This window comes from Hyalella azteca, unplaced genomic scaffold (assembly GCF_000764305.2).
Source record: "Hyalella azteca isolate HAZT.00-mixed unplaced genomic scaffold, Hazt_2.0.2 contig2735, whole genome shotgun sequence".
NCBI lineage: Eukaryota > Metazoa > Arthropoda > Malacostraca > Amphipoda > Hyalellidae > Hyalella > Hyalella azteca.
Window position 1 is genome coordinate 8,188 of NW_025932998.1, and position 26,496 is coordinate 34,683.

A 26,496-nucleotide genomic window follows, 5' to 3' on the forward strand; every position below is an offset into this window, starting at 1 on the left:
TCTATATACCTCTCTATATACCTCTCTATATACCTCTCTATATACCTCTCTATATACCTCTCTATATACCTCTCTATATACCTCTCTATTTACCTCTCTATATACCTCTCTATATACCTCTCTATATACCTCTCTATTTACTTTGCTATTTGCCACTCCCACCTATATGTTTACCTCTCTTACTTCTCTATTCAACTTTCTCACCTCTTTATTTGCCTTCCCTGCCTCTCTATTCTCCTCTTATACCTCTCTATGTATTTCTCTCGTCTCTTTATTCATCTCTCGTACTTCTCTATTTACCTCTCATACCTTTTTTTGTCTCTATCACCCTCTATTTACCTCTCATACCTCTTTATTTATCTCTCTCATCTCTTTATTTATCTCTATTACTTCTCTATTTACCTCTCATACTTTTATCTCTCACACCTCTTTATTTATCTCTCTCACTTCTCTATTTACCTCTCTCATCTCTCTATTTACCTCTTACACCTCTCTATTTACCTCTATCGCCTCTCTATTTTCCTCTAAATTTTACCTACTGACAGACGGCAGCTCACCGCAACATGGCGTGGACGATAAGTAACATCGTGCGGCCGAAGCCTTGCCAAATGAATGACGAAGACTGGAAAAAATGCCTACTCATGCTCCGAGGGTACCTGAGGTCCAGCGACCCTTCTGTCAAACGTAAGGCCTTAGTGAACGCATTAAAGATTAAACTTACGATGTAATTAACATCGATATTCTAATGAATGCTTTTATGCAGAAACTATTGATATTGAGCTAAATTAGTGTCGTAAGCTAGTGTTCACACCTACTCAAATTAAAATTAGCTAAAATTTGGCGCGCGACTGTTCGTACATATTTGACCTTCATATACACACAGCATCAACAGAGAAGGATGTATCCCTATTAATATTCGCAGAAAATAATCAAGTGCCGTTATTGAACCATTGCACACAAATATAAGCCCTCCCTCAAACGAACTTACTGTGGTACATCAAATAACACATTAATATAAAGTTTAAAGTTATTACATGCGTCAGGTTCCTTTAGTTTAAGGTTGACGATTTATTTATGTGTGGCAGTTGACGCGGCCTGGGGTCTGTCCTACGTCAGTGACGGCAACAGTGAAGCCATCCAGCGAGTCCTGGACCTCAACATCCTCAAGGACGTAGCTGAAATGCTCACGAGTACTGACGAAAAAATCTCCAAAGTTTCACTTAGAATCGCCGGCAATGTCGTGTCTGGAAACGACGAACAAGTAAGACTTCGGAACTGAGTTCAGTTCTGAATCTAAAGCCAATAGAAATAGGAGTTTGAACGTTTCAAACTAAAAGCTTACTCTGACGATGCGCATGTAGAAAAATTTCGGGTACCTAATACAAAGCTGGTAATCCCTTTTGCAGAATCGATTATTTTCTTGATATCAATAATGGTTCAAAAAAGAAATTTTTTTGACTTTTCACCAACGTTAGACGGACAAGGTTATAGCCGCCGGGATCCTGCCATGTCTGCTCGACATCCTGAGGCCGGAGAACAAGAAGTCCTCCAGCGAGAGAAGAGAGGCGGCGTGGGCGCTCTCTAACATCACGGCTGGCAGCAACGAACAGATACAAAAAGTCTTTGACTCTGGAGCTGTGCCCATCCTCGTGCAAACCATGAAAGACGTGCGTGTTTTGTATGAGTATCCGAAGTATTGTAACATCTATCAACGCATTCAATCAGCGATCGATCTTTGGTTATTAGACACCAGTTAGAAATCCCATTAAGTTTGATAATATGTTATTTTTCCGACTCGTACAAAGATTTTCTCATCTCTTATAGGCCCTTTGCATGGCACAGAATTTACCAAACTAGAGAAATAAGAAAAATCGGTGCTATGATCGAACCTTGAAGACATAAGCGTGAGGCCCGTGAACAACAGTTTCTTTTCCTTGCACTTGCACTAAGAAAAAATTCATATACATTAGAAAATATACATAATTGGATTATCGTATGTCATCAATATTTTTGAATTATTTTTTTCACTTATGATAGCTCAGCGAAATTTATACCACGAGCCTCCAAAAATATATTGATTATTTTTTCATTGTACTGCAGTGACAGAACGTACGTGTCGTATTCCTTCTAGAAAATTTTGACGCCAATTCTGGTTTTTGCATTTATTTTTTTGCTAATTTCGTTGCTCTTTGCAAACAAATAACGCAATGGAGAAATTATCTTATACAGAGGTATGGTTGGCAATGTCAAAATAATTTCAACCCTTTTCTGTGCACATTTTGGGACGAATAATGTTTTTCAATTTGTCATGATGACCAGACAGAAAAATGTTCGCCGTCGCCAATCTTCGCACATCAGTTTGTAACTTGTAACTGACAAAAGTTAATATGAACTACTTTCTTATTAGTTCCGGTGGTCAGCTTTGTTTTCCTTCTACAACTCCTTTTGAAATGTGAAGAGGAGTTTTTTCGTACATTGTCATGTGTTGAGTTCATTAGCAGATATTTTCTTCAGGGCACGACACCTTATGCGGTGTGCAAGGAAGTCGTCTGGTGCCTCGGCAACAGCACCAACGGGGATCCTGACCAGATAGATTTTCTCGTCAGTAATGGAGTCGTCCAAGTCTTCATCAACTTCCTCACCGAGCATTCAGACGTAGCTGGTCCCTTGTTTCCTGTCGTTTTGAATTTCATCAGCAATATTCTCGAGGTAAGACAATGATATCCTCTTTCCTTGAAAATAGATTTTAACTAGAGAAATATATTTCTGATTATATTTAACTGTCTGCATAATTCATATTTCTATTTGCTGTTGTATAACGTTAGCAGCTTGTCTATGTTTGTCAGATTACCTTACCAATCATTTTTTGATGAATTCGATGAATGATACGTTGTAGGAGGAAGGAAGAGATGAACTTAAATGATTTAGATGAGTGCAAATACTAACCAGCTAAGAAACCTTATAGATGATAATATTTTCAGCGCATTTTCTCATTTATGAAAAAAAGGGCCATTGTTCTCGTCATGCCCACCTGTCTATCTGTCCGTCTGTCCGTGACTTCACGTTATCGTCGACGAGAAAATGAGCTCTCTGTCACTCACTGCATTGAGTACTGAGTTATTTTTTCTCCAGTTAATGCCGTTTAATAGATTAGTTTGATAGATAAGCTTTAATTTTATTTTTCTTGTACCAATTTTTGAATACAGCAAGCCACGGACGTGGAGACGCTGAGAAGAGAGCTGCAGGAGCACGAAGAAGATCTCAACAACATCTTAGACGCAGCAGAGTTACGCGACGTCGCTCCTCAACTCAGAGAGAAATTAGACGAATTCTTAAATGACGTCAGCCCAGAAGAAGAATAAAAAAGAAACTGAGAGAGATGCGCTAATTTTTTTAAGTTTTGTCTTTTTAAATCCCCCTGAAATCCTTTCGGCTTCCTTTAGAAACATGGTTACATTGTAGCCTCCTGATTAGAAGAAACACACAGGAGATATAATATGAAATGCCTGAAGGCGAAATCTACACTTTTAATCTTTCTACTCAAATCTCAATTGCACAGAATGTCCTAATGTTTACTCGACCAAACTCTTGGAAAATGAGCAGTTAATGCGCAAATATGCCTTGATGAATTTGATTTCCCAACTCAAATCAAATGATTTCGTTCGTTCAAATTGTTCATCAAGTTAGCATTGTGCTTCAAGAGAAACAGGAAATTAGTGTCAGGCTGAATGCTGGGAAACAATGCAAAATTCCGTGATTGATTTTTGTCCGAATATTAATTTCCGCAAAAATTATTGTAATTTATGAAGCGCAATATATTCATTAAGATGTCCTTTTATAAAGATTCCAAACCTCATCGAGATAAGTAAGCAAACATAACTCGCTTATAATTGGAACAAACTTGACTCGAACATTAATATCGTTTAGGAGCTAGTGTGTTGTGAAAGCGAAGCCAGTTAATATATATCCTAATTTAAATCAGAGATACTCGTACGTCGAAATTTTAAAAATTGTTCGATTCTGTTAACTTATTTTAGAGTGTTTTCAGGACGGTTGAATTTAGTCAGATAAGAAATTAATTCCGAAATGTGCCTACAGATGAATTCAATTAAATCTACTGCTAAAAATTTTGTAAAATTTTCAAATGCAATATTGGTTCAAACTTCCAGTAAAATAATACTGTTTTTTCCCGTGTTTGATAATTGTGCGTAATAACTTGAACTTAAACTTACAATCAACAAAATCGAAGTTAATCAGTCCTGGAGCAGTACCATCAAAACTCAGCACGCAGCGGCCTAAGTACACGAAGCTGCAATTTTACATCAATTGTTGTGTTTATATAGCTTGAGAGGCCGTCAGTGATTGGCTGACGGAGTTACGAACTTGTTTCTTATTTTAATAGTGCAGCCCCTGGTGAGGGCAAGGACAAGCAGACCTGTTAAGCCTGAATAGGAAAGGGCCTCTCACAATAATTTTTTATGTGTATTTAAAAGTTTTCTGGACACAATTATTTTAGCGGCTAAATGCATTGATAAAATACTTGTATAAATAAATGTGCGTGTTTATTTTGCCGCAAATGATCCTCCGTTTCATCATTAAAATAATAATTCCATAAGCCAGAGTTTCATTCTTATTCCTAATTAATTTACAAATTTACAATTCAAGCGTTCAAGCGATTTTAGTACTTTTATTGAATGACGTTCCAGTTTATTGTCTAATTAAGAACAGTATCCTAATTTGTAATTTATAATTTAATTTAATTTATCCTAACCATAAATTTGGCTATATTTCATCAGATGGTTATATTTCAAGATTAATTGGCTCCTATAATAGTATTGTTCACTAGGGACCAAAATGTTTTACTTAAAAAATCCGGAACACCTTGACATTAACCTCAATAACTGTGATGCGCTACTATTTATTATAGTTTCGATATTTTGGAGGCGCTGGTACGTGTTTAATGTTTGTCAGTGTATCGATATTTCCTGGAACAACGTCGAAAATTCATCATCATATTCATTTCCCAATACTTTTGCAGTAATTTGCAAGCTTCTTTTCGCTCCATATCAGTTTGCGACCTTAAAATAATTTTTTCCGGAAACATCTCTATCAGGGTTTGTCGATAGAGATAATTTCGGAAAAAATCCTGGCATCTACTTGTATTGGCTCCTAATACATCTACTCCATTGTGCAAGATGACAAAGGTCTTCGCCCTTATCTCCTCATCCTGGTACACTCGCATTACTATCCTATCGGCGCATCGTTCATCTACTCCATTTTCATGCGATGACATTAATCTCCAAAGTTCACATATCAAAGTTTTATGATCACGATGCACCACAATTAATTTGTTTTCGGCTGCGGTGTCTCCCAATGATTGGAACACTTTTTGAGACGAATAGTTCACGCGACCGTTTAGACCTTACCGGTATAATATTATATTGCAATATAACTCAATAACCCCTTCACGGCACAGCATTGCCCCATTTGTGAAACATATTTTTAAGATTTACAGCTCACATAGGCGCTCAGTAATATCTTCCGATATAAAATGCGCAAATAATGCACAAATAATGGCTTTTGCTTCAGGGAGGCGGAAGCCATATTTATTTTTATTTATTATTTCAATAATATTGCGTAATATTCCTTTTTTTTTAATAATAATGGTCAATATTTTATTTCGTGCTCAATAATATTGTGCAATATTTTGTTGTGTGCTCAAAATCATCACGCAGTATTTTGTTATGTGCCTGATAATATTAAGTAATATTATCGCTAGCTCCTTGTCGAATCTAACAAATATCCACCAGCATTAACATGCGAAAAAGAGGAGCAGCTCGCAAACTTCACTTCTTTGTAGGTCTCATAAGGAAGCAATAAAGACTAACGTCATCCGTCGCATTATCAAATAAGTGCAATGTCAACAAGCCAGGAGCCTTAGTATCAAAACTTACATAATCACATGTAGCGACCCAAGTACACGTAGTGGCGCATGTACACGTAGCGGCTCAAGTACACGTAGCGACCCAAGTACATGCAGCGACCCAAGTACAGATAGCGACCCAATTACATATAGTGGCCCAAGTACACGTCGCGACCCAAGTACACGTAGCGGCCCAAGTACATGTAGTGGCCCAACTACACGTTGCGGCCAAAGTACACGTAGCGGCCCAAGTACACGTAGCGGCCCAAGTACATGTAGTGGCCCAACTACACGTAGCGACCCAAGTTCACGTAGCGGCCCAAGTACACTTATCGGCCCAAGTACACGTAGCGGCCCAAGTACACGTAGCGGCCCAAGTACACTTATCGACCCAAGTACACGTAGCGGCCCAAGTACACGTAGCGGCCCAAGAACACGTAGCGGCCCAACTACACGTAGCGGCCCAAGTACAGATAGCGACCCAAGAACATGTTGCGGCCCAAGTACACGTAGCGGCCCAAGTACACGTAGCGGCCCAAGTACACTTATCGACCCAAGTACAGATAGCGACCCAAGTACACGTAGCGGCCCAAGTACATGTTGCGGCCCAAGTACACGTAGCGGTCCAAGTACACGTAGCGGCCCAAGTACACGTAGCGCGGCCCAAGTACACGTAGCGGCCCAAGTACAGATAGCGACCCAAGTACATGTTGCGGCCAAAGTAGCGGGCCCCCACCCCTTTTTTTAAACTAAAATTTTCATGAAGTTATAATTGCTACGAGGTGGTTCTTTGTTTTGTTTAAAGTTACAGCTAATGAGGAATGTATGATGGGAATTAAACACCTATAGAGTAATTCAATTTTTAATGAAACCCTATTTTGTAAAAAGTCTCAAAATGGGCCCATTGCCCTACCCCTGGCGCAATGGGCCCACGGGTTTGGGGCAAGGCACCCACCCCTGGCCCCTTTACCCCAATTGCATATTTTGTTTTAAAATGAAAAAAACAACACTTTACAGTTCAAAGTAAGAAAAATGCAATGAAAAATATTACATTCACTTATTTAATAACAACTTAAAAAATCATTTCCTTAACATGAAAAAAATATATTCTTGGCTTAAAAAATCTATCACTGACGCGAAAAAAACATTTCCTTGAAATAAAATTATATATCTTTGACTTGAAAAATATATCTTTGCCATAAAAAATTCATCCATGACATGAAAAAAATGTATCCTTGACTATAAAAAATCATTTGCTTGATCAGGAAAAACTTCCTTCCATGTTTCGTCCTTAATCCAGATATTATGTGCAAGGAATTCTTACTCAATCGTGATTTCAGCCAACACCATAAAAACTCATCAACTTTTGGCTCATTGTGGTTGGCTGAGATCAATTTTTGGCAAGGCAAGAGTCAATAACTCGATAAGGGGTCATAAATATGCATAACTATACAGTGGAAGCTAAACCTGCTGCCTTGAAGCGGCAAATCAAAAAATCATGCAATATGAAGTGTAATTTGTAATTTAAAAAGCTAGTCATAGTTTTGAAGAGCTCATTGAGACAAATCTAATGATGTATAACACAAGACTCACTGAGGGGTATTGAGCCCACCATGGGCGCTTTGCCTTGTGGCACACATGGGCCCGTTGCCCCACTAGGCATCATTTCAATTTATATCATGTCAACATTTATTTTAAAAACTAACAGTAAACTTGAACTCAAAATTATCCCTATAAATAATACTTTCAAAATATAATTCACAGTACTCTCAAAGGCTTCATATAGAGTAATCGAAAACAATTTTATTTAGCAGAAAAAAAATTTTATCAGGGCTAAAACAGTTATTTTAAAGTAACATACCAACGCAAACTCTTAGCAAAACGTATAGTCGTACACTTCAGCCCAATGAAACTGTAGTCCGGCGTTAGGGCGAACGGACCAATGTCTGATATAATTCGCGGGAAACCCACTATGGGCCCATGACCCGCAGTGGTCCCTTTGCCCCATGTTACCCTACGCGTAGTGGCCCAAGTACATGTAGCGGCCCAAGTGCATGTGGCGGCCGTATAGTACATGTAGCGGCCCATGTACACGTAGCGGCCAAAGTACATGCAGTGGCCCAAGTACATGTAGCGACCGATGTACATGTGTTGGCCCAAGTGCATGTAGTGGCCCATGTACACGTAGTGGCCCAAGTACATGCAGCGACCCAAGTACAGGTAGCGGCCCAAGTACATGAAGCGACCATCGACCGATGTACATGTAGCGACCCAAGTACACGTAACGGAAGTACAAGTAACGGTCAATTTTTCGTCTGTGATTCCTGACTTTAGTTTTATAACCATCGGATATTGCCTGACGGAGTTACGAGCTCGTAAATATTATCGATAATACGGCTCCAGAAAATAATCATGGATCTCTGCCCGTGCGCTCAATGTACATGTACAGGGTGAGAAAATTCTATATGACTATATCTAACATAGGACGGAAGGGGGAGGGGATCAGGTTATTACATCAGGCGGAACCCACTGATTTAAATTTAACCATGTGACTCGATCATATAAATGATCTTTAATTATAAATCGGAGTAATTATTTAAGCGGGTTTTAAAAATCTGGCTATATTCAACCATAAATTTGCATTAACACTCCCTACGTTTCAGGTTGTTCGAGGTGATTATCATCCCTGCGTTGCAAGGTAACATCACCCCCTGCGTTGCAGGGTGATCATCACCCCCTGCGTTGCAAGGTAACATCACCCCCTGCGTTGCAGGGTGATCATCACCCCCTGCGTTGCAAGGTAACATCACCCCCTGCGTTGCAGGGTGATCATCACCCCCTGCGTTGCAAGGTAACATCACCCCCTGCGTTGCAGGGTGATCATCACCCCCTGCGTTGCAAGGTAACATCACCCCCTGCGTTGCAGGGTGATCATCACCCCCTGCGTTGCAAGGTAACCATCACCCCCTGCGTTGCAGGGTGATCATCACCCCGTGTTCAGGACGTAGCGTCATTTCTTTCCTAAGGCCGAGCTGGTCGACGCTTTGCTCGCACGTCACCTCAAAGGTGAGCAGCAGGCGAGCCAACACCACCTTCAGCTCCATCATGGCGAACTTCTGGCCTGCACACAACCAAGCAAAGTGAATATTAATCGCATAGTGATATTAAATAGTATATATAATATGATTAATATCAAAATATTAATGATGTTAAATAAAATAAATATGGTGACAGAAAAAAACAAGTGGAGTATAAACATGAGAGATCGCCAGTCGATCAAGTATGTCGAATCTAAGGAGTTTGAATCATTAACCGTTTGTTTACGGACACATTTACCGTCATCAATGATATTCATACTTAATGGATTGGCAACGAGGGGACCCGTCAATACACCCATGGTTATGGTCCAATAACTTCTTAAGTAGTTTTTAAAAAGAACAGTTTTTTTAAAGTTCCTGGAACCATTTCTCATAACTTCATAACTTCTATATGGCGGTTAAATATTGCGCCTCGATCTAAATGTACAGCGATGAGCATGATCAACAGGGACAAAAGTTATCTGGTGTCGCGGCGATGACACGCGGGTGCTTTCGGCAACTCGTCTCGAACTCAATCTACCCTAAAAGCGTCACTGAAACGTCCGGGATTTCCGACTAAGTATGCATAAAATAAATCTCATAAATTAATCGTTATCATTTTTGTCAGAGGCTCTGCAGATAATAAAAGTGAATGTTAATGATTATATAGCAAATTAAATGCATTTTTCAACAGTTTGAGTCACGAGGATGTGGAGTGGTTTTCGTCTTCATTTATTTTACACTAGAGCACTCTTATGCACTCTAGTCTTGTATAGCAAATATGTATGGTATAATTAGATTATCTAGTATACTCTAGTACAGTAGAGTGCCTATAGGATACTCTCGTATACTATAGGAAAATAATTTGTATGGCACACCAATGCAGTTGCGGGGCCCGGCGCTGAAGGGGATGTAGGAGAACGGGTGCCTCTTGGCTGCCGCAGCCCCCAAGAAGCGGTCGGGGTTGAACTCTTCAGGGCTGGGGAATTGTTCAGGGTCGCGGTGTAGACAGTAAATCATGACGATCATGTCTGTTCCTTCCGGCAGCTGGTAACCGTCTGGGGTAAGGGTAATAATAGGTTGCATAATTCATCACAATAATCAGACAGAGATCTTGAAAGTATGAGCTATGAAGTTAATTATTTGGGAATCTAAAATATTTTTAGCATTGCGAGAAATTTTATGCATGGGTTGTGTTCTTTGGCAGTCCTATTAACGACCAGTATTTCTATCGTGACAACTATATTCAATAAAAATTGCAAGGAATATAGCGGCGTGATCCTATCATGAAAAAGCTTTACATCTTATTCCAGGGTGAACGCGTAATTCCCATCCTATATTATTTGAAGTATATTTTTAGTCTATTGGCTGATACTTGCAAATGCTCACGGAAGTAGCCAATTCCTATATCACGAAGCCAGTTGAATTCACATGATCAATTGAATGCAGTGAGATGAACTCCCTTCATCAGTTACTACCTTAACACTCGTCAGATTGAATTTGTCCGATTGTACGCTGTATAATAATACAGTTTGACAAGAGTTAATTTGTTTACCTCGATACTTATTTTAACATAACATAACAGTGTGTCTGGGCTGAAGGATAGGCCTGGTTTGGCCTGTCCCCGATTCTTGCACTTCTCATGATGGGTTCACAAGAGATCTAAAAACTGGCCCTTCAATCAGATCTTTTTCAGAACAGACGCTGGCTTGAAATAGCTACTGGACTTTTAACAGATCCATGGGGTGCTACGTATATCAAGACTGAATAACTTTGCATAGTTCATAACTTTGTCTCGTCTGTTCTTGAACACTTTCGGAGCGTCAACGAAGGCATCGGGGAGACTGTTCTACATGTCGGTGATTAGCAGAAAGAAGAAGTGTTGTCTCATGAATAAGTTGCGCCGCAGTTTTCTTAGTTTATATCCGTGGCCCCCTAGTAATCCTTCTGGTACCTTGGGCAAATCATCAGTATACCTTTATTGTGCTTCAATGAAGTCGCCACGCAGACGTCGATAACAAAGCTTCATCATCTCTCGACCTTCTTTACAAGACTTGCCCTTGAAACATGGAATTATTTTTGTTGCACGTCTTTGAACACTCTTGACTAATTTTTTATCCTACTCTATTCAAATTTTGGTGAGTACACGGCATTTCCAAACTCAAGGTTCGGCCACACGACAGCGACAAACAATGCTGTCCTGCTCACCGATTACGGCCGGTTGGTGGAGCACGCGACCCACGCAGGGGATGGGAGGGAAGAGCCTGAGGGCCTCTTTGATGCACGCCTCCAAGAACTTCATGTCTCGCAGGGCAGCAGAAGTGATGGTCACATCACCCTCCCCGAGAACCTCACGCAGCTCCTGCACTACGCGCGTCTGAGAAATCGGGAGTAGACCAGGAATTGTCAGTTTTTGCTTTTCCCATTTCACTCGTGAAACTAAGTGTCTCGAATTGATTTGTAAGTTTTTCGATAAAAACATAAAAGATCTTGGTCTAGATTGAGTATGTGTGTGGCACCCATTCTTGCAACGGAAACAAATGGAGGGACAAATGATAGGGCACTAAGGGCACTCCACGACCCAGCAGAACCCACGACCCGGCGGGTCAGCGAGCCAGAATGACCCGCCAGAACCCAAATCCAACTAGTTCGCTCACTCGCCAGAACCGCTTTTTCCATCACACAACCTTCTGGACAAACTAGGTACTCGTTTATCAACAATAACTGGATGAATGGTTGAGTTAGCCATGAGCTGAGCTTCCAGAAAGAACTTCTTCAGAGAGTAACTCGAACCCGAGTCAGTGGGTGCGAGAGAACGTGTCTCTCACCACTACACCATGAAGCCGCCGGCCTAATTTCGAGAGGCTTGCCTGAATGTGTGGATGACGGCCGAGGAGGAAGAGGGTGAAGCTGATTGCAGTTGATGAGGTGTCCAGCCCTGCAAACATGAACGTGTCCACCTCCGCCCTTATGTCTTCAATTGACAGTTGCGTATCAGGGTGATCGGACGCTTCCAGCAGCATGTCCAGGAAAGCAAGACGTTTCTTGCCACCTGAAGCATACAATACATGCTTTTTCACGGTATCTATTATGAATGCCACATATTTAGTGGCATTCATAACACAATCGTTTGTTTGGTCTGCTAAATCTAAAGATTATCACACTGTCCGATAATTTAGAAAACTTTAGACTTGGGGCGTGGTGACCCTGATTAGACATTCAGTTGCCAGTCCGTGATTTTCTAACTGCCTATCTGCCGCGCGTCTCGTATTTGTGTATGGTTGCAGGAGGATAGAGACCCAAGATCAGGATAGGAGCGATAATGGAGCAAAGTTCGGGTTGAAGGCAAGATGAAAAGTTCAAGAGGAACAAATAACCGATGAAACCCACATTCAAACAGCAACGCCAATTTAACTTGTCACCTATGTTAACAGGCAGCACGGGTAGGCTACCAACTGTCCAAGAATGAGCGAATAAACATACTTAAAATCAAAAGCATGTTTCGTGCAAAAGCAAGTTAATCTGAAAATTTTTAAAAATATATTCAATACTCATGCCGTTGATAATCACAAATGACACTCATCCATGCCTCTTTAGATTAATAATTATCAAAAATAATTGTGATTTTAGAGCGGGAAATTTCCTATAAGTTGCATTTTACCGACCGTTAGTTCGGATTTCCTTGTTTAAGTCTTGTTCAGCCTTGATTTTGTTGTATGCTTTTCGCCTCGTTTCGATGGCCCCAAGAGACATGGCGTGCAGGGTGCTAATAAACTGACGTTGTTTCTTCGCAAGTCCTGACAGCTTGAACCCGAGGTCGCTGTGCAGCCACGGGGCGAAGTGACGCTCCGTGAAAATGTCAGAGATTCTGAATGAAAAAGAAAGACGCCAAGGGTGGAAAAAACTAAGGTACTATTTAAATGTAGCTGAATGACACTAGGTTGAAAGACGATAACATCATTTAAAATTCGAACTGAATCTTGATAGTAAAATCAGCACATAATTAGTTCAACCATAAGGTCGCTGCTAATTTCGCTCAATAGAGGCTTAAATTATCAATGTCCTAATTTTACCGGCTGTAAATTCTTATTCTATGTGAAAAGAGTATGCTTATCAACTATAATGAAAACAACAAAACTGTTATAGTCGCTACAGTGGTAACGCCAGGTAGCTAAGCGAAAAAAAAGGCGGACAAACGCAATAACTATCAAATACGGTGTAAGAGCATTGATAACGATAGCTCTTTGTTTAAAATATACAGGGATATCAAAATTTTAAAGTCGAAAGTATCATGAGTAATTACTAATACTTTAAAATACTTACTGATCACCAGACGTCGCATCTTTCGGCGTGAAGGTACACAGCTGAGTGAGGTGTGTGCGCAAGAAGATAGCTAGCACGATAACTTCTATACCTTGAATTCAGCTACTCTAGTATTGTAAATGAATATTGCCATACCTGTCACGACAAGACATCACGTCATAAAATTCTTTGTTATTATACTTTTTAGCGAGTATTAACAATAAACTACGGAAAACATATTAGCAAAAATCTTTACCCATTAACAGCGTTAACATAGTCGCAGTCTTCATCGTTCTGGACGTTAATATCGATGCCCATAGCCGTCTCTGTAAGAGAAAATGTTTCATTTTGACACACGATTTCGGCCAACCAATGTGGTAGCAAACGTTAAGGGAATGTGGGGAGAAATCCAATCTACGATAATACATAAAAAAAGGTAGTAGTTTTGTTTCCTAAAAAGCTTCTGCCGAATTGCAGAAAAGGCAACTGTGTAAATCAACCACCCCATCCTCATACAACCGCTACACGCAATCTCACAGCCCTTCTCCCAAAAAAAATGATAATAGAAGTAACAAACATTTGTGCAGGGGGCCTTCATAACAATATATAAATCTTTTATTTCGTCTTTGTTACATTTTATTTCGACAATATTCTACTGTGAAATTAACAGGTTCTGTTAAATTAACTAGGTGTGCACGACATATACGAATATATTTAATGATTTATTTTATCGAAGAAAGTTAATTAACAGTACAAATCAAGTGGGTACGATACGTTAACAAGGATGCAAACTCAAACACATAATAAAATCACTATATTTAGATCATGTGAAGGTTATTACCAGACATATATTATTTTGTTTCCTAATTATTGTTACACTTGATTTCAACAATATTCTACAAAGTTCACGTGACTAGCAGTAGTTTCTGAGGCGACTCACCCATGATGATGTCCAATGTACACAGCGCCACCAAGGGGCACACGTCGAAGGCTGCAACACCAACTCTGCTCTGGAGTTTATCAACGAGACGCAAGGCTTGGTGGTTGAAAACTTCCACGAAATCTTCCAATATTTTGAAATGAAATGTGGGAGTTAGTAGCCGGCGACGAGACTTCCACGTTTGGCCTGAAATTGAAAATGAAAATACCACAAGAATATTGAAAGAGATGAAAGTGCGTTTTAAAAAAATTTAAATGCTATGACATGAAAATTGGTTAGTCATAATTGGTTCCCTTTTCTATCTTGGAATTAAATAAATCTGAAATCAATGACCAGCGAATGCAGAACAATGGTTCATTCACCTCAGTAGGAGCACTAGGAAAAATGCGCAAATCTTGTCAAAAAAACGATGTGGATTTTTAATTGCTCCTTGCCCTCATGTGGGTCATGCCTAAATGTGCATCACAGACCGAATTATTCCAAAGTAAAATGGCAAGTGTTTTAGTTGCTTGTACATGGGGCCACTAGTAGCAGCCAGAACAACTTACAATCACTAACATGCACTAAAAATGGCCTCGTGTATAGTCGCTACTAGCCGCGGAAGGACCCAGTAAATCTTTACACGAGGCCAGTGGCATAATTAGTGGCGGTTAGTACATATTTAAAAGTTGTACTAGCCACCACTAGTGGCCTCTGGTACAAGCACCTTAATAATAGTGCTTCATTTTTTTAGACGTACACGTTGGTGACAAGGATGCACCAAGCGTTTGCTGCCCATCGGAACGAAATATCATAAATAATTTCCCGAAAATAATAACTTTAAAATACTCAGTTGCAATTATGGCATCTTATCAAAATTATAGCATAGAACTAATTAAATGAAGTACATAAGCTGTTTCATTTTAGTACCAGTTTATTCCAATAATATTTAATTGTTGCTCACCAGTAGAGGTGAGCAGACTGATGCCAAGCCAAGATTGAAATATTTCATAGGCGTGACTCTTGTCGATCAAGACGCTGCTGGTCAACAGCTCCTGGTGACCACAAATATCTTTATAAATTTTTATGAAATTTTCGCATGTGTTTTTTTGCAAAATGTTGATTAAGTTAAATTGTAATCCAGGAAACAGTTTTTGACACACGAACATAGCTAAACAGCAATGTGGTTGGTATACAACTTTAAAAAAACTCACTTTAAAGAGTAGCAGTATAGCATTTGACATTCGATTACTCACACACACATGAACACACATAAATACATAAGCTTACATAGTCATTAATGTTTTCATTATCCTGACAAGTGTTCGATGTTTACCAGACAAGTGTTCGAGCCTACCGTCGGATTAATTAATTCCGGTCGAATTCTGGAGCTGTAAAGCGGTCAGTGCACATGACTTATTGTAATAAAATATTTAAAAATGAGTTTGGCGCATATCTTCACTTGTGGGAACACGAAAACTAGGTATATTGAACGCTGGCGTTACCGTAACATGAAACTTCTCAACGAAATTGAAGAACTTGGTGGAATGGCTCGACCAAGTTCCACAAACAATTTCATCCATAATTATAACACTCATTCATAATGTCAGAAATACATTACATTGATATCGTTCGCACTACACATGCAGCCCTAAGAACTCATTACACATAAGTACATTGCCCAAGCTACATGCGGAACACCGAGAACAAGTTACACACAAGTACAATGCCCAATTGCTACACGCGGAACACTAAGAAAAAGTTACACAAAAGTGCATTGTCCAAGCTACGCGCGGAACACTAAGAACAATTTACACAAAAGTGCATTGTCCAAGCTACACGCGGAACACTAAGAACAAGTTACACAAAAGTGCATTGTCCAAGCTACGCGCGGAACACTAAGAACAATTTACACAAAAGTGCATTGTCCAAGCTACATGCGGAACACTATAAGAACAAGTTACACACAAGTGCATTGTCCAAGCTACACGCGGAACACTAAGAACAAGTTACACACAAGTACATTGCCCAAGCTACACGCGGAACACTAAGAACAATTTACACAAAAGTGCATTGTCCAAGCTACATATGCGGAACACTATAAGAACAAGTTACACACAAGTGCATTGTCCAAGCTACACGCGGAACACTAAGAACAAGTTACACACAAGTACAATGCCAAAGCTACACGCGGAACACTAAGAACATGTTACACACAAGTACAATGCCAAAGCTACACGCGGAACACTAAGAACATGTTACACACAAGTACAATGCCAAAGCTACACGCGGAACACTAAGAACATGTTACACACAAGTACAATGCCCAAGCTACACGCGGAACACTAAGAACAAGTTACACATAAGTAAACTTGAGTACTTTTTCCATACAACACACGCAGACATCCCCACCTCCACCGCGCGGCATTTGCTGAGCAGGCAGTAGGGTTTGAGTCCCAAATAGAAGCGCGTGATGCCGTTACCGTACTTGGAGAAACCTACTAATGTTTGCAATAGTTCTGTAAAAAATATAAGGATGTTTTTGCGTTAGATGAGATTTTTCATTCAGATTTAGAGGAAACAACCTGCCAAATTGTTAACTAACAAGAGATATAAGGAGGCAAAGGTTAAATGACTATCAAAAACTATTATGACATATTCTTTCCTAAAACGCTTCTAAAAATTTCTCTGTCATGAGATAATTAGTGAATGGGGAAGCAAAATTATGTTGATTTCAAAGAGATCTAAAATTTGCATAGACAAATTCTTGAATTGTTTATTAGTAAAGCATTTCATTTTGGATTTATATTCCCAACTTTACTATCGAAGATATTAAATAACTTCGTTAAACAATGTTGGATTTTGTAACTTAGTTCCACATATATGGCCATCGAACAAAACGTACAATGTCATGGCGAAATATTTTGCCACTCAAACAAACAATTTTACGTCATGGTTCTAATTCCTAAATAAATTTATTTCGTTTTTAATTTAAATTTAATCTGGCGACTGGGTTCTATTTTACACCACTTCTATTCTACCGCCCCATCCACGAACCTTACCACATCCGCACACTATTTACGAACCTCATTCCCTTCCCCACTATTAGCCCCCTCGCTATCGCCATGCCCAACTCTCCCCACTCACATCCTACACTCACACTTCCCCTACGCTATCCTATCACCCTCACCATTCCCCACTCAGCCACTCACTATCCACAACCCCTCTTCCCCTCACACATTGCCCCGCAGCTCCCACGCGTTGCCTAGCAACGGCAGCGCAGGAGGCCCCGGGACGCGCTCCAGCAGACGCACCTGCCAATATGCACACTCAGAACAATAGTGTATTTTTATCCTAATATCGATGCACTACTTGACTTTGAATGGATTATCCTGACTAAGTTTATCCCTGGAAAAGGGCGTTATGATACGTGCAGAAAGTTCCTCGCTTTTCGGACAAAATGACCCATTCAATTTTGTGAGTGCAAGCAATTATACCACTTACATTTTTTATAAATTTTATGGCTTTTATTCAAATATATAATGAACCATAATTGGTTTTCTAAAGATTATCCGCAATTTTTGTCAAAATTTCAAAACAGAGGAAGGGGACCGTGATTACGAAATTACGGTAGATATCTTTTTGTGTTGTACATCGAGTATCTTTCCCAACTTCATAATTAATTTTCAACAATGACAAAAAAACATTATTAAACGTTACGCTCACTCTAGTCTGCCATAGACGATTGCTTTGAGAAACGCATGGGCTGATAAGAAGTAGTGCTTCTGAGGGCCTGATTTGATAAGCCCTGTTGAAGCAATTCAGGGACTAAATAAAGGGATTTATAGAGCAGCCTATTGAGACGATATATGATCAGAAAAAAGGTCAAGTACGCTAAGTAATCATCCCATGCAAAATATAAAGCAAAACACTCGAGCTTTTCTTCCTAGGAACATGACGGGAGATGTGCGAAATGTAATGATGTGAGATTGCAGGCTTGCATTGAGAGTGCTTTAGAGGGTCCATAGTGATAGTGAGATAGTGTGAATGAGAGAGAATATGTACTATGTAATATGCAACATGTAATACACATCACATTTGTAATACTCTACACATTTGTAATATACAACACATTTGTAGTACACAACACATTTGTAATACACAACACATTTGTAGTACACAACACATTTGTAGTACACAACACATTTGTAGTACACAACACATTTGTAGTACACAACACATTTGTAGTACACAACACATTTGTAATGCACAACACATTTGTAATGCACAACACATTTGTAATGCACAACACATTTGTAGTACACAACAGATTTGTAATAATGAAATCTTTGTAAATAGCAAAGGTTTGCGGAAAGAATATAATTATTGATTAAAACGGTCATTGTACTGACAATTCGGAACCCCGTATAATCCCTGGTCAATGCGATAACTTTTTTCTTATTTCATATCATGAAAGAGCAGGGAGCAGCTAACCAAGAATTTTGTAGCAAAGCAAACACCATTTAGAATTCATCATTCCCTTAAGGAAAATCTTTATCATATCCTCGATAAAGATAACTTACTTGACAGATTCTATTCTAATACCTTATTGGTAATTTAAAAATATCTTTGTTTCCAGATCAGCTGGACGTGAATAAAATCAACGCTGAGATTAAATCCAAGTAAAAATTTTCAAAATACAGTGTTTGATTGAAAAAATTGCCTCATTTTAATCCTCTTTCGACTTTTAATAAGAATCCGAAATTGGATTAATGGTTGGGTAATCTGGAAAGCCAAAAAGTTATATGGATCACAGAAATTAAATGACATTGAATTTTATTTAATAAAAAATTTAATTTTCATGCATGCTGCATTAAATTAACCTGCTACACTTCAAACAAAACCTGAACGAAAAGCGTTCACCTGCTTCTTGAATAAAAAAATAAGTATTTTTCTTCTTATTTTTTTGCTGGTCGTACACATCAACAAGCTGATGAACCTGCTACACTTACATTATTATTGTATTTTGAATTTGATAATTATATTACATTTAGAGGATGGATCAAATTTTTACTATGCATGAAACGAGTCTCACCTTCCGGTATCTCTTGAATGCAAGCGACGCGAAGAAGAAAAACGAAACGAAAAGAAGCACTTCAAGAAACATGGCTGACTGCATCGCTAGTCTAAAAAAACGAAGGCCTCTGAATCGAATTAAACTCAAAAGAATAAGCTACTTCTACAAATAATGCTGAAAGAATACATGCAAAAACATGAACCTACGACGAATCTATTCAACAGGAACCCAATCGGGACCTATTTAATACCAATTGATTGAGTTTATTATGGTGAAAGAAATATGGAGATAAAGAGAAAGAAATGTATAACAAAACAGTCCAGTACAGTTAGAGTCGAACCCGGTGCAATATTGGCCGGGGCAGCCGCGTTTGAGCAGAACGAAGCCAATCAAGAATTACTGGCCATCTCTCTGATCCAGGGCTGATTTACAGGAAGAAAATTATAAACGTAAACCCCATTGTAAGAATAATAAGGAGTGTAGCCTAATTGTATTCTTATTGTAAGAACGGTTGTTATTGCATTGTAACTGTAAGGAATATTATTGTACCCTAATTTTAAGAAAGGTTGCACATGTATTTTAATTGTAATAAGAGTAATAATTGAATTGTAATCGTGAGAAGGGATGTAATTGTATTGCCATTGTCAGAAATTCGTAATTGTATTGAAATTATAAGAAGAGTTGCCAGGCGTGGCCAGCCAAGCAGTTATGCTGGCCGTGCATTAGAAGGGGAAGATGTCTTTGAGATAATAATGTGAGGGAGAGTAGGACATTATTGCCTCACATTATTTGAATCTTTTAGTTCTCTTGATTAATGCTAAATCACGAATAGACCAAAACTAAAAAATTCAGAAGCTGCCTAAAACACAAGAATCTTTTGAATATCCAACGATTATGACAACTTCCATCATATAATTGACCTACGAAACGTTATCATTCGACCGTGTGTAAAGTGTTTTGTAAATGGCATATTAGTATGCATTATTCAATGATGACATTCCAATAAATGAAAACTGAGCCTAAAATCATGTTTAATTATTCCACTCATTTTGGATAGTATAGGATAATACGAAGCCTCAAAACATGAAAAAAATCGCTCATGATACAAAAATTACAGAAGATTATCAATTAACTAAACTTGAATGGTATATTGAGCTTGATCTGAAGCTTGATTATGCTCTTAAAAGTTTTAGGTAAGGTATTTGTCTACCACCAATCGTCGACGATCTTGATCACGCGTCATTGAACCTATCCGAATATTCTCTCCGTTTAGATTATAGATAATCTTTGTTCATTTTGCGAAAAAAATATAAATGAATAATAGATACAACATTAAACAATTATATAGATAGATATAATCAATCAGATATTTACATATATAATCCATTAAGCATTCATGAACAGTTGTGCGGGACATCCTTCAGACTGTACAAACGCTGTCCGGGGGCTGTAATTGCGCGTAGTCATGATAGCTCCAGTGTTGGTATATTGCCTGAGCCTGTAAGTTTGTTTTTGTGTTGAGATCGCTATTCCGAAATTGGAATAATAGGCGTTGGAATCGGTAATCAGATATTGGAACAATAGGCGTTGGAATCGGTATTCAGAAATTGGAATAATAGGCGTTGGAATCTTTATTCCGAAATTGGAATAATAGGCGTTGGAATCGGTATTCAGAAATTGGAACAATATGCGTTGGAATCGGTATTTAGAAATTGGAATAATAGGCGTTGGAATCGGTCACCAGAAATTGGAATAATAGGCGTTGGAAATGGTATTAAAAAATTGGAAGAATAGGTGCTGAAATCTCTATTCTGAAATTGGAATAATAGGCGTTGGAATCGTTACTCCGAAAATAGAGCAATAGTCGTTGGAATCGGTATTCAGAAATTTGAATAATAGGCGTTAGGCTTACAGCACAGTAACACACTCGAATATCTATTGTTTACATAAAAAAATTTTTGTCTGCGTATGGTTCCGGGAATTGTTAATACACAAATGAGACCTTCTTATACATTATAGTACCGATCGCGTCAGCGCATGAAGTGTATTTGTTGTTATGCTTTTAGTGGCAGAACCGCAGAACATAGAGGGGTTTTGGATTTAAATTTTAATTTAAAGATTTAATGTTATATGAAATATAATAATTAAAAAAACCCACGATTTTGATGTGTAGTTATAATTTTCAAGCAGAACTATGCTATCTGCCAATTTATATCATCATCAATTCTTCAGCATTGAAGTACTTTAGTTCTGCTACCTCCGACGCTGTCTAGCACTGTAATTACATCTTAAAATATAATGTATTTAATTCAGCAATAACTTTCAAGGAATTTATAAACTATAATTAATAAGATCACTTCCATCTACAAACAGTGATTTCAGTTGAAAAATTTTTGCGTTCAGTCGTGATGCTGCATTCAAATGTGTAGGTAAACAAAAGCAACATTTTCACCATGTGGAAGCTATTCCTGCGACCTGCAAAAATGTATATTGATATAAGTCCTCACGTTGGTCCTTAGAAAAGCTGCTCTCGGGAAAAACGGAAAAATTTTCCAATTAGCGATATATATTTTCACCTGTGAGTGGGTCATCCCGACTCACGAAATGCCAGACAGACCCCAACGACAACTTCTTTCTCTAAGCGCCGGGCGCCGAGTGACCTCAGGCACCGGTGCGACCCAGACTACACGTGGTGGTCACGTCTGACGTGATTGCGACCTTGGACGCTGCGGTATTACGGTTTGGCCGCGATCAGGCCGACGTTGAAAATGAAATAGTGATGGCTTTTGCTCTTGTAATTTTCAGAGGAAAGATTTATAAATGGCTGCATGACGGGAGAGGTGGCGCTTTACGTTACTGAGAAGACAATTGACGAGCACCAGCACTAGCAAGCCTCTTGCAAATGCAATCAATGCACTTGAGAGCTGCAGTGATAAAATCTCGATGCCTGCAGTAAAAAAAAAGAAAATTTTGCTAAACAAGCCAAAGAAGCGGTCAAGTGTTGCAAATGACAATGAACAATTTCTATATACTATTATTTTTCTATTTTTATTATTCTTAATACTATTATTATGTTTGAATATGAAAATGAAAATGAACAAAATTTTAAAGAGATTAGAGTATTTCTTCTTGAAAATATTATGATAGACGCGTGCTTGCACGGAGGAGATAGTGCGCGTGCTTGCATGGAGAGTGACAAGAGATAGTGGGCGTGCTTGCATGGAGAGTGAAAAGAGATAGAATAGAATAGAAGTGTCGGCGTTGGAGAAATAGGCCCATGGCCTGTTGCCGATTCTTGAACTTTTCGTGACTTGATTCACAAGGGATCCGGCCTTTGGAACCCGATCTTTCCATAACTGACGATTGATTGAGATAGCTGCTGGACTTTTTGCCTGGTCCGTAATTTGCTAGGCATTTTAAGACTGAACATATGCTCCTGCATAGCTTCGTCTAGTCTGTTTTTGAAGATGTTCATACTCGGAGCGTCAACGATGCTATCAGGGAGGCTGTTCCACATGTCGGTGACTCGAAGCGAGAAGAAATGTTGTCGCATGGATGTGTTACAACGCTGTTTTTTTAGTTTATAGCCGTGGCCCCTGGTGTTGGTTCTTGTTTCAAATTCTAGTAATCCTTCTGGAACCTTGTATAAGCCATGAGTATACTTGTATGCTTCAATGAGGTCCCCACGCAGACGTCGATAACTGAGGCTTGGAAGCTTCATAATCTTTAATCTTTCCTCATAGGACTTGCCTTTCATGCCCGGAGCTATCCTTGTTGCGCGTTAATCATGGATAATCCATCAAAAAAATGCTTCGTGGTAGCAAAAAAAATTACAACCCTATAACAATGCACGAATGACTTTAACGACGCACGAATGACTATAACGACGCACGAATGATTATAACGACGCACAAAAATTTATAACGAAATTGATTGCGGTTGCCAGAGGCAGGAGGGCTGCCTCCGATAGCGCGGCTGCTGTCGTCCGCGGACCCGGAAATCGTGGACCAGGCCGTGTGGGCCATCGGCAACATCGCCGGCGATGGACCCGCCATGCGGGACGCTGTCCTCAGGGTCAGGATTGTCCAGCTCCTCGATGACGCCAAGAAGAAACTTTCATCAGTGAGCCACGGAGAAAATTAGTTAATTTATGATTCAATGTACAATTCTTGTCTACAATGAATTTATTACTGGGTTTCCAGGCTTCTTTAGTGAAACCCGATCATTAAATAAATGTTTATCATTGGTGTTGTTATAACTATGCAGCATTTGAGCTTACTTGTTCTCTTGTCGTAAGAATCCCCTATCAGTTCAAGTTAGGGGATTTTTATACGTGCCTTTAATCAATTTCATCGTCGAGTAACTCGGTAAATGATCTAATGTACGTTAATTATTGTTCTAGTATAAACAATAAGAAGAACATGATAGACCGCCGTTCAATTATCCAAACAAAGTGAAAGAATTTCGCAAGGCCGTTAAACTCCAATTTAGTAGTGATTGGGCCTGAGATATTTACTTTTTTGCAGCCAGCCATCTCTTTTGAAATGTCTTTGTCATGGTCGGCATTATACCTATACACTTCTGAAATCTTTTTACCTCTCTTACTTCTTTATTTACCTCTCTAATTACCTCTCTATTTACCTCTCTATTTACTTCTCTATTTACCTCTCTATTTACCTCTCTGTTTACCACTATATTTAACTCTCTATTTATGTCTCTATTTACCTCTCTGCTTACCTTTCCATTTACCTCTCTAAATACCTCTCTATATACCTCTCTATTTACCTCTCTATATACCTCTCTATATACCTCTCTATATTATTATTATTATTATTATTATTATTAATGTGTCATATTGTCCAAATATAAACACAACGTCAGCACGTAGCACTGATAGGCCCTTATAGCGGGTCAGGATGACATACACATGAATGAAAATTACATCGTAAATTGGACGACAAAATCTCATTCATTTGTTCTTTTTTTAAGCGCTACGCCAATTGGTGGGAAATATTGCAAAGAATCGCACCGAATCGCGAAGAAATAAAAAGAAAAGTAATGTATATTGACGAATCCTAAATAAACTTAAATGATCGTAACGAATCGTAACCGATCAAGTAACATAGTAATAAATCGTAACGAATAGTGAAAAATAATAAAGAAAAGTAAATAGTCGTAACGAATCGCAACAAAACTTAAAGAAACGTAAAGAAGCGTAATGAATTGTGAATAATCGCAGCGAATCGTAAAGAATAGTTAAGAAATGTATAGGTCATAACGAATTGTAACAAATCGTTGAGTCGTAACGAATCGTAAAAATTCGTATGGGCCGTACCGAAACGTTAAGCATCACAACAAATCGTAACGAATCGTAACAAATCGTTGAGAGTCATAATGAATCGTGAAGATAAGTGAGTAAACATAAAGTATCGTAACGAAATAAAACAAACCGTTATAACATAGTGATGTCGGCGCTGAAGAGTAGGCCTGATGTAGCCTATTGTCGATTCTTGTACTTTTCGTGACTTGTTCACAGAAGATCTAAAATCGTGTCATTTGACCGAATCTTTTCAAACCTGAAGATAGTTTGAAATAGCTACTAGATTTCCACCGGGTTCGATATGGTGCTAGGCATTTCAAGTCTGAACATATATTTTTCCATAGCTTTATCTAGTCTGTTCTTGAATGCGTTCATACTCGGAGCGCCAACGACGTAATCGGGGAGGCAGTTCCACATGTCGCCGATGTCGGTGATCCGTGATTCGAAGCGAGAAGAAATGTTGTCGCGTGGAGAAGTTGCGGTGCAGTTTTTTTAGTTTATAGCCGTGGCTCCTGGTGTTCGTTCTTGTTTCAAGTTCTAGTAATCCTTCGGGGACCTTGTATAAACCATGAGTATACTTGTATAGGTACTTCAATGAGGTCCCCACGCAGACGTCGATAACTAAGGCTTGGAAGCTTCATAATCTTTAATCTTTCTTCATAGGACTTGCCCTTCAAGCCTGGAATTATCCTTGTTGCACGTCTTTGAACATTTTTTATTAAATTTTTGTCCTTTTGAAATCTCGGTGACCACACAACGTTTCCAAACTCTTGATTCGGGTGCATGACAGCAACAAGCAACTGCTTCATCGCTTCTGCATCTAGGAACTCGTAAGAGCGTCTGATTAGTCCAAGAATTTTGTTGGATGTGTTAGCTTGCGTATCAACATGCTTAGAAAATTTCAGCTCCTTGTCGACATAAACTCCGAGATTTTTTTCCACACTAGACTCTTCAATCATTATTCTCTCGTTGCAACCATGTCTGTAATCTTGCTTGAACTGTAAATCTTGCTGTTCATTGTTCTTCCCTAGGTGAAGTACTTTACACTTGTCAGAATTACACCGAAGCTGCCACGTATCAGCCCAGTTAACTAAACAGTCAAGATCATCTTGCAATTGCGCTTTATTTGACGCATCCTTCACTGTATTATAAGCTTTTGTGTCGTCGGTATACATGGAGCTCACGCTGGCAGATTGTTTATAAAAGCAATGAACAAAATAGGCCCAAGAACGCTTCCTTAATTGTGGCACGCCCCTACGCGCGCACTGACCCAGTCTGACACGGTTCCGTTAATACTGACACGTTGTCGTCTACCTACTAGAAAATCTCTGATCTATTGGAGTACGTTTCCCTCAATTCACAAAGACTTCACTTTACGCAACAGTCACTCATGCGGAACACTGTCAAATGCTTAGGCAAAATCGAGGTACAATGCGTTCACTGGCTCCCTTTCGTCCAGCAGGCGAGTCCAATCGTTCAACGTAGACAATAAGTTAGTGGTGCAGGATCTACCGGCAATAAAACCATGTTGACAATCTGATAGGACAAGGTGAACAGTCAAGTGATCGATAATCCTATCCCTCACACCACATCCCACTACCAATAGTCAAAGAAGTAATCTTACTGTCATATACAGTTGAGAAAATGGCTATACGACCAACAAGTTTTTTCTAAATATATTTTCTTAGAAAAAGAAGTACTGGATTCTAATTATACGAGGTCAATTTACGAGGTCAACGTAAATCGAGGTCAATCGAGGTCAATACGAGGTCAATTATACGAGGTCAACGAGGTAATTATACGACCAACAAGTTTTTTCTAAATATATTTTCTTGCATAAAGAAGTACTGGATTCTAATTATACGAGGTCAAACTACG

The 26,496-nt window shown here is 39.0% G+C and overlaps 2 protein-coding genes across 2 annotated transcripts in view; both read left to right on the plus strand.

Annotated features, from left to right (window-relative positions):
• LOC125179567 overlaps positions 1-23,441 on the plus strand; it is a 29,633-nt gene extending 6,192 nt beyond the window's left edge. Inside the window, exon 8 of the mRNA XM_047885663.1 lies at positions 23,245-23,441. Coding sequence (XP_047741619.1) covers positions 23,245-23,441 — 197 coding nt within the window. The remainder of the gene's footprint in view (positions 1-23,244) is intronic.
• LOC108679014 (importin subunit alpha-6) lies at positions 552-4,605 on the plus strand. Its single transcript, XM_018167522.2, has 5 exons — positions 552-684; positions 1,086-1,261; positions 1,476-1,667; positions 2,515-2,709; positions 3,207-4,605. Exons 1-5 carry the CDS (start codon positions 564-566, stop codon positions 3,360-3,362), a joined length of 840 nt encoding a protein of 279 aa, XP_018023011.1. The 5' UTR covers positions 552-563; the 3' UTR covers positions 3,363-4,605.
• Positions 23,442-26,496: the final 3,055 nt, after the last annotated feature.

What these genes read in the sequence shown, in the direction of transcription:
- LOC108679014 (XM_018167522.2), top strand. Translation starts at nt 564, where the DNA reads ATGGCGTGGACGATAAGTAACATCGTGCGGCCGAAGCCTTGCCAAATG. An exon ending in CAGCGACCCTTCTGTCAAAC is followed by an intron (nt 685 to 1,085) that starts GTAAGGCCTTAG and finishes TATGTGTGGCAG; the next exon opens with TTGACGCGGCCTGGGGTCTG. An exon ending in TCGTGCAAACCATGAAAGAC is followed by an intron (nt 1,668 to 2,514) that starts GTGCGTGTTTTG and finishes TATTTTCTTCAG; the next exon opens with GGCACGACACCTTATGCGGT.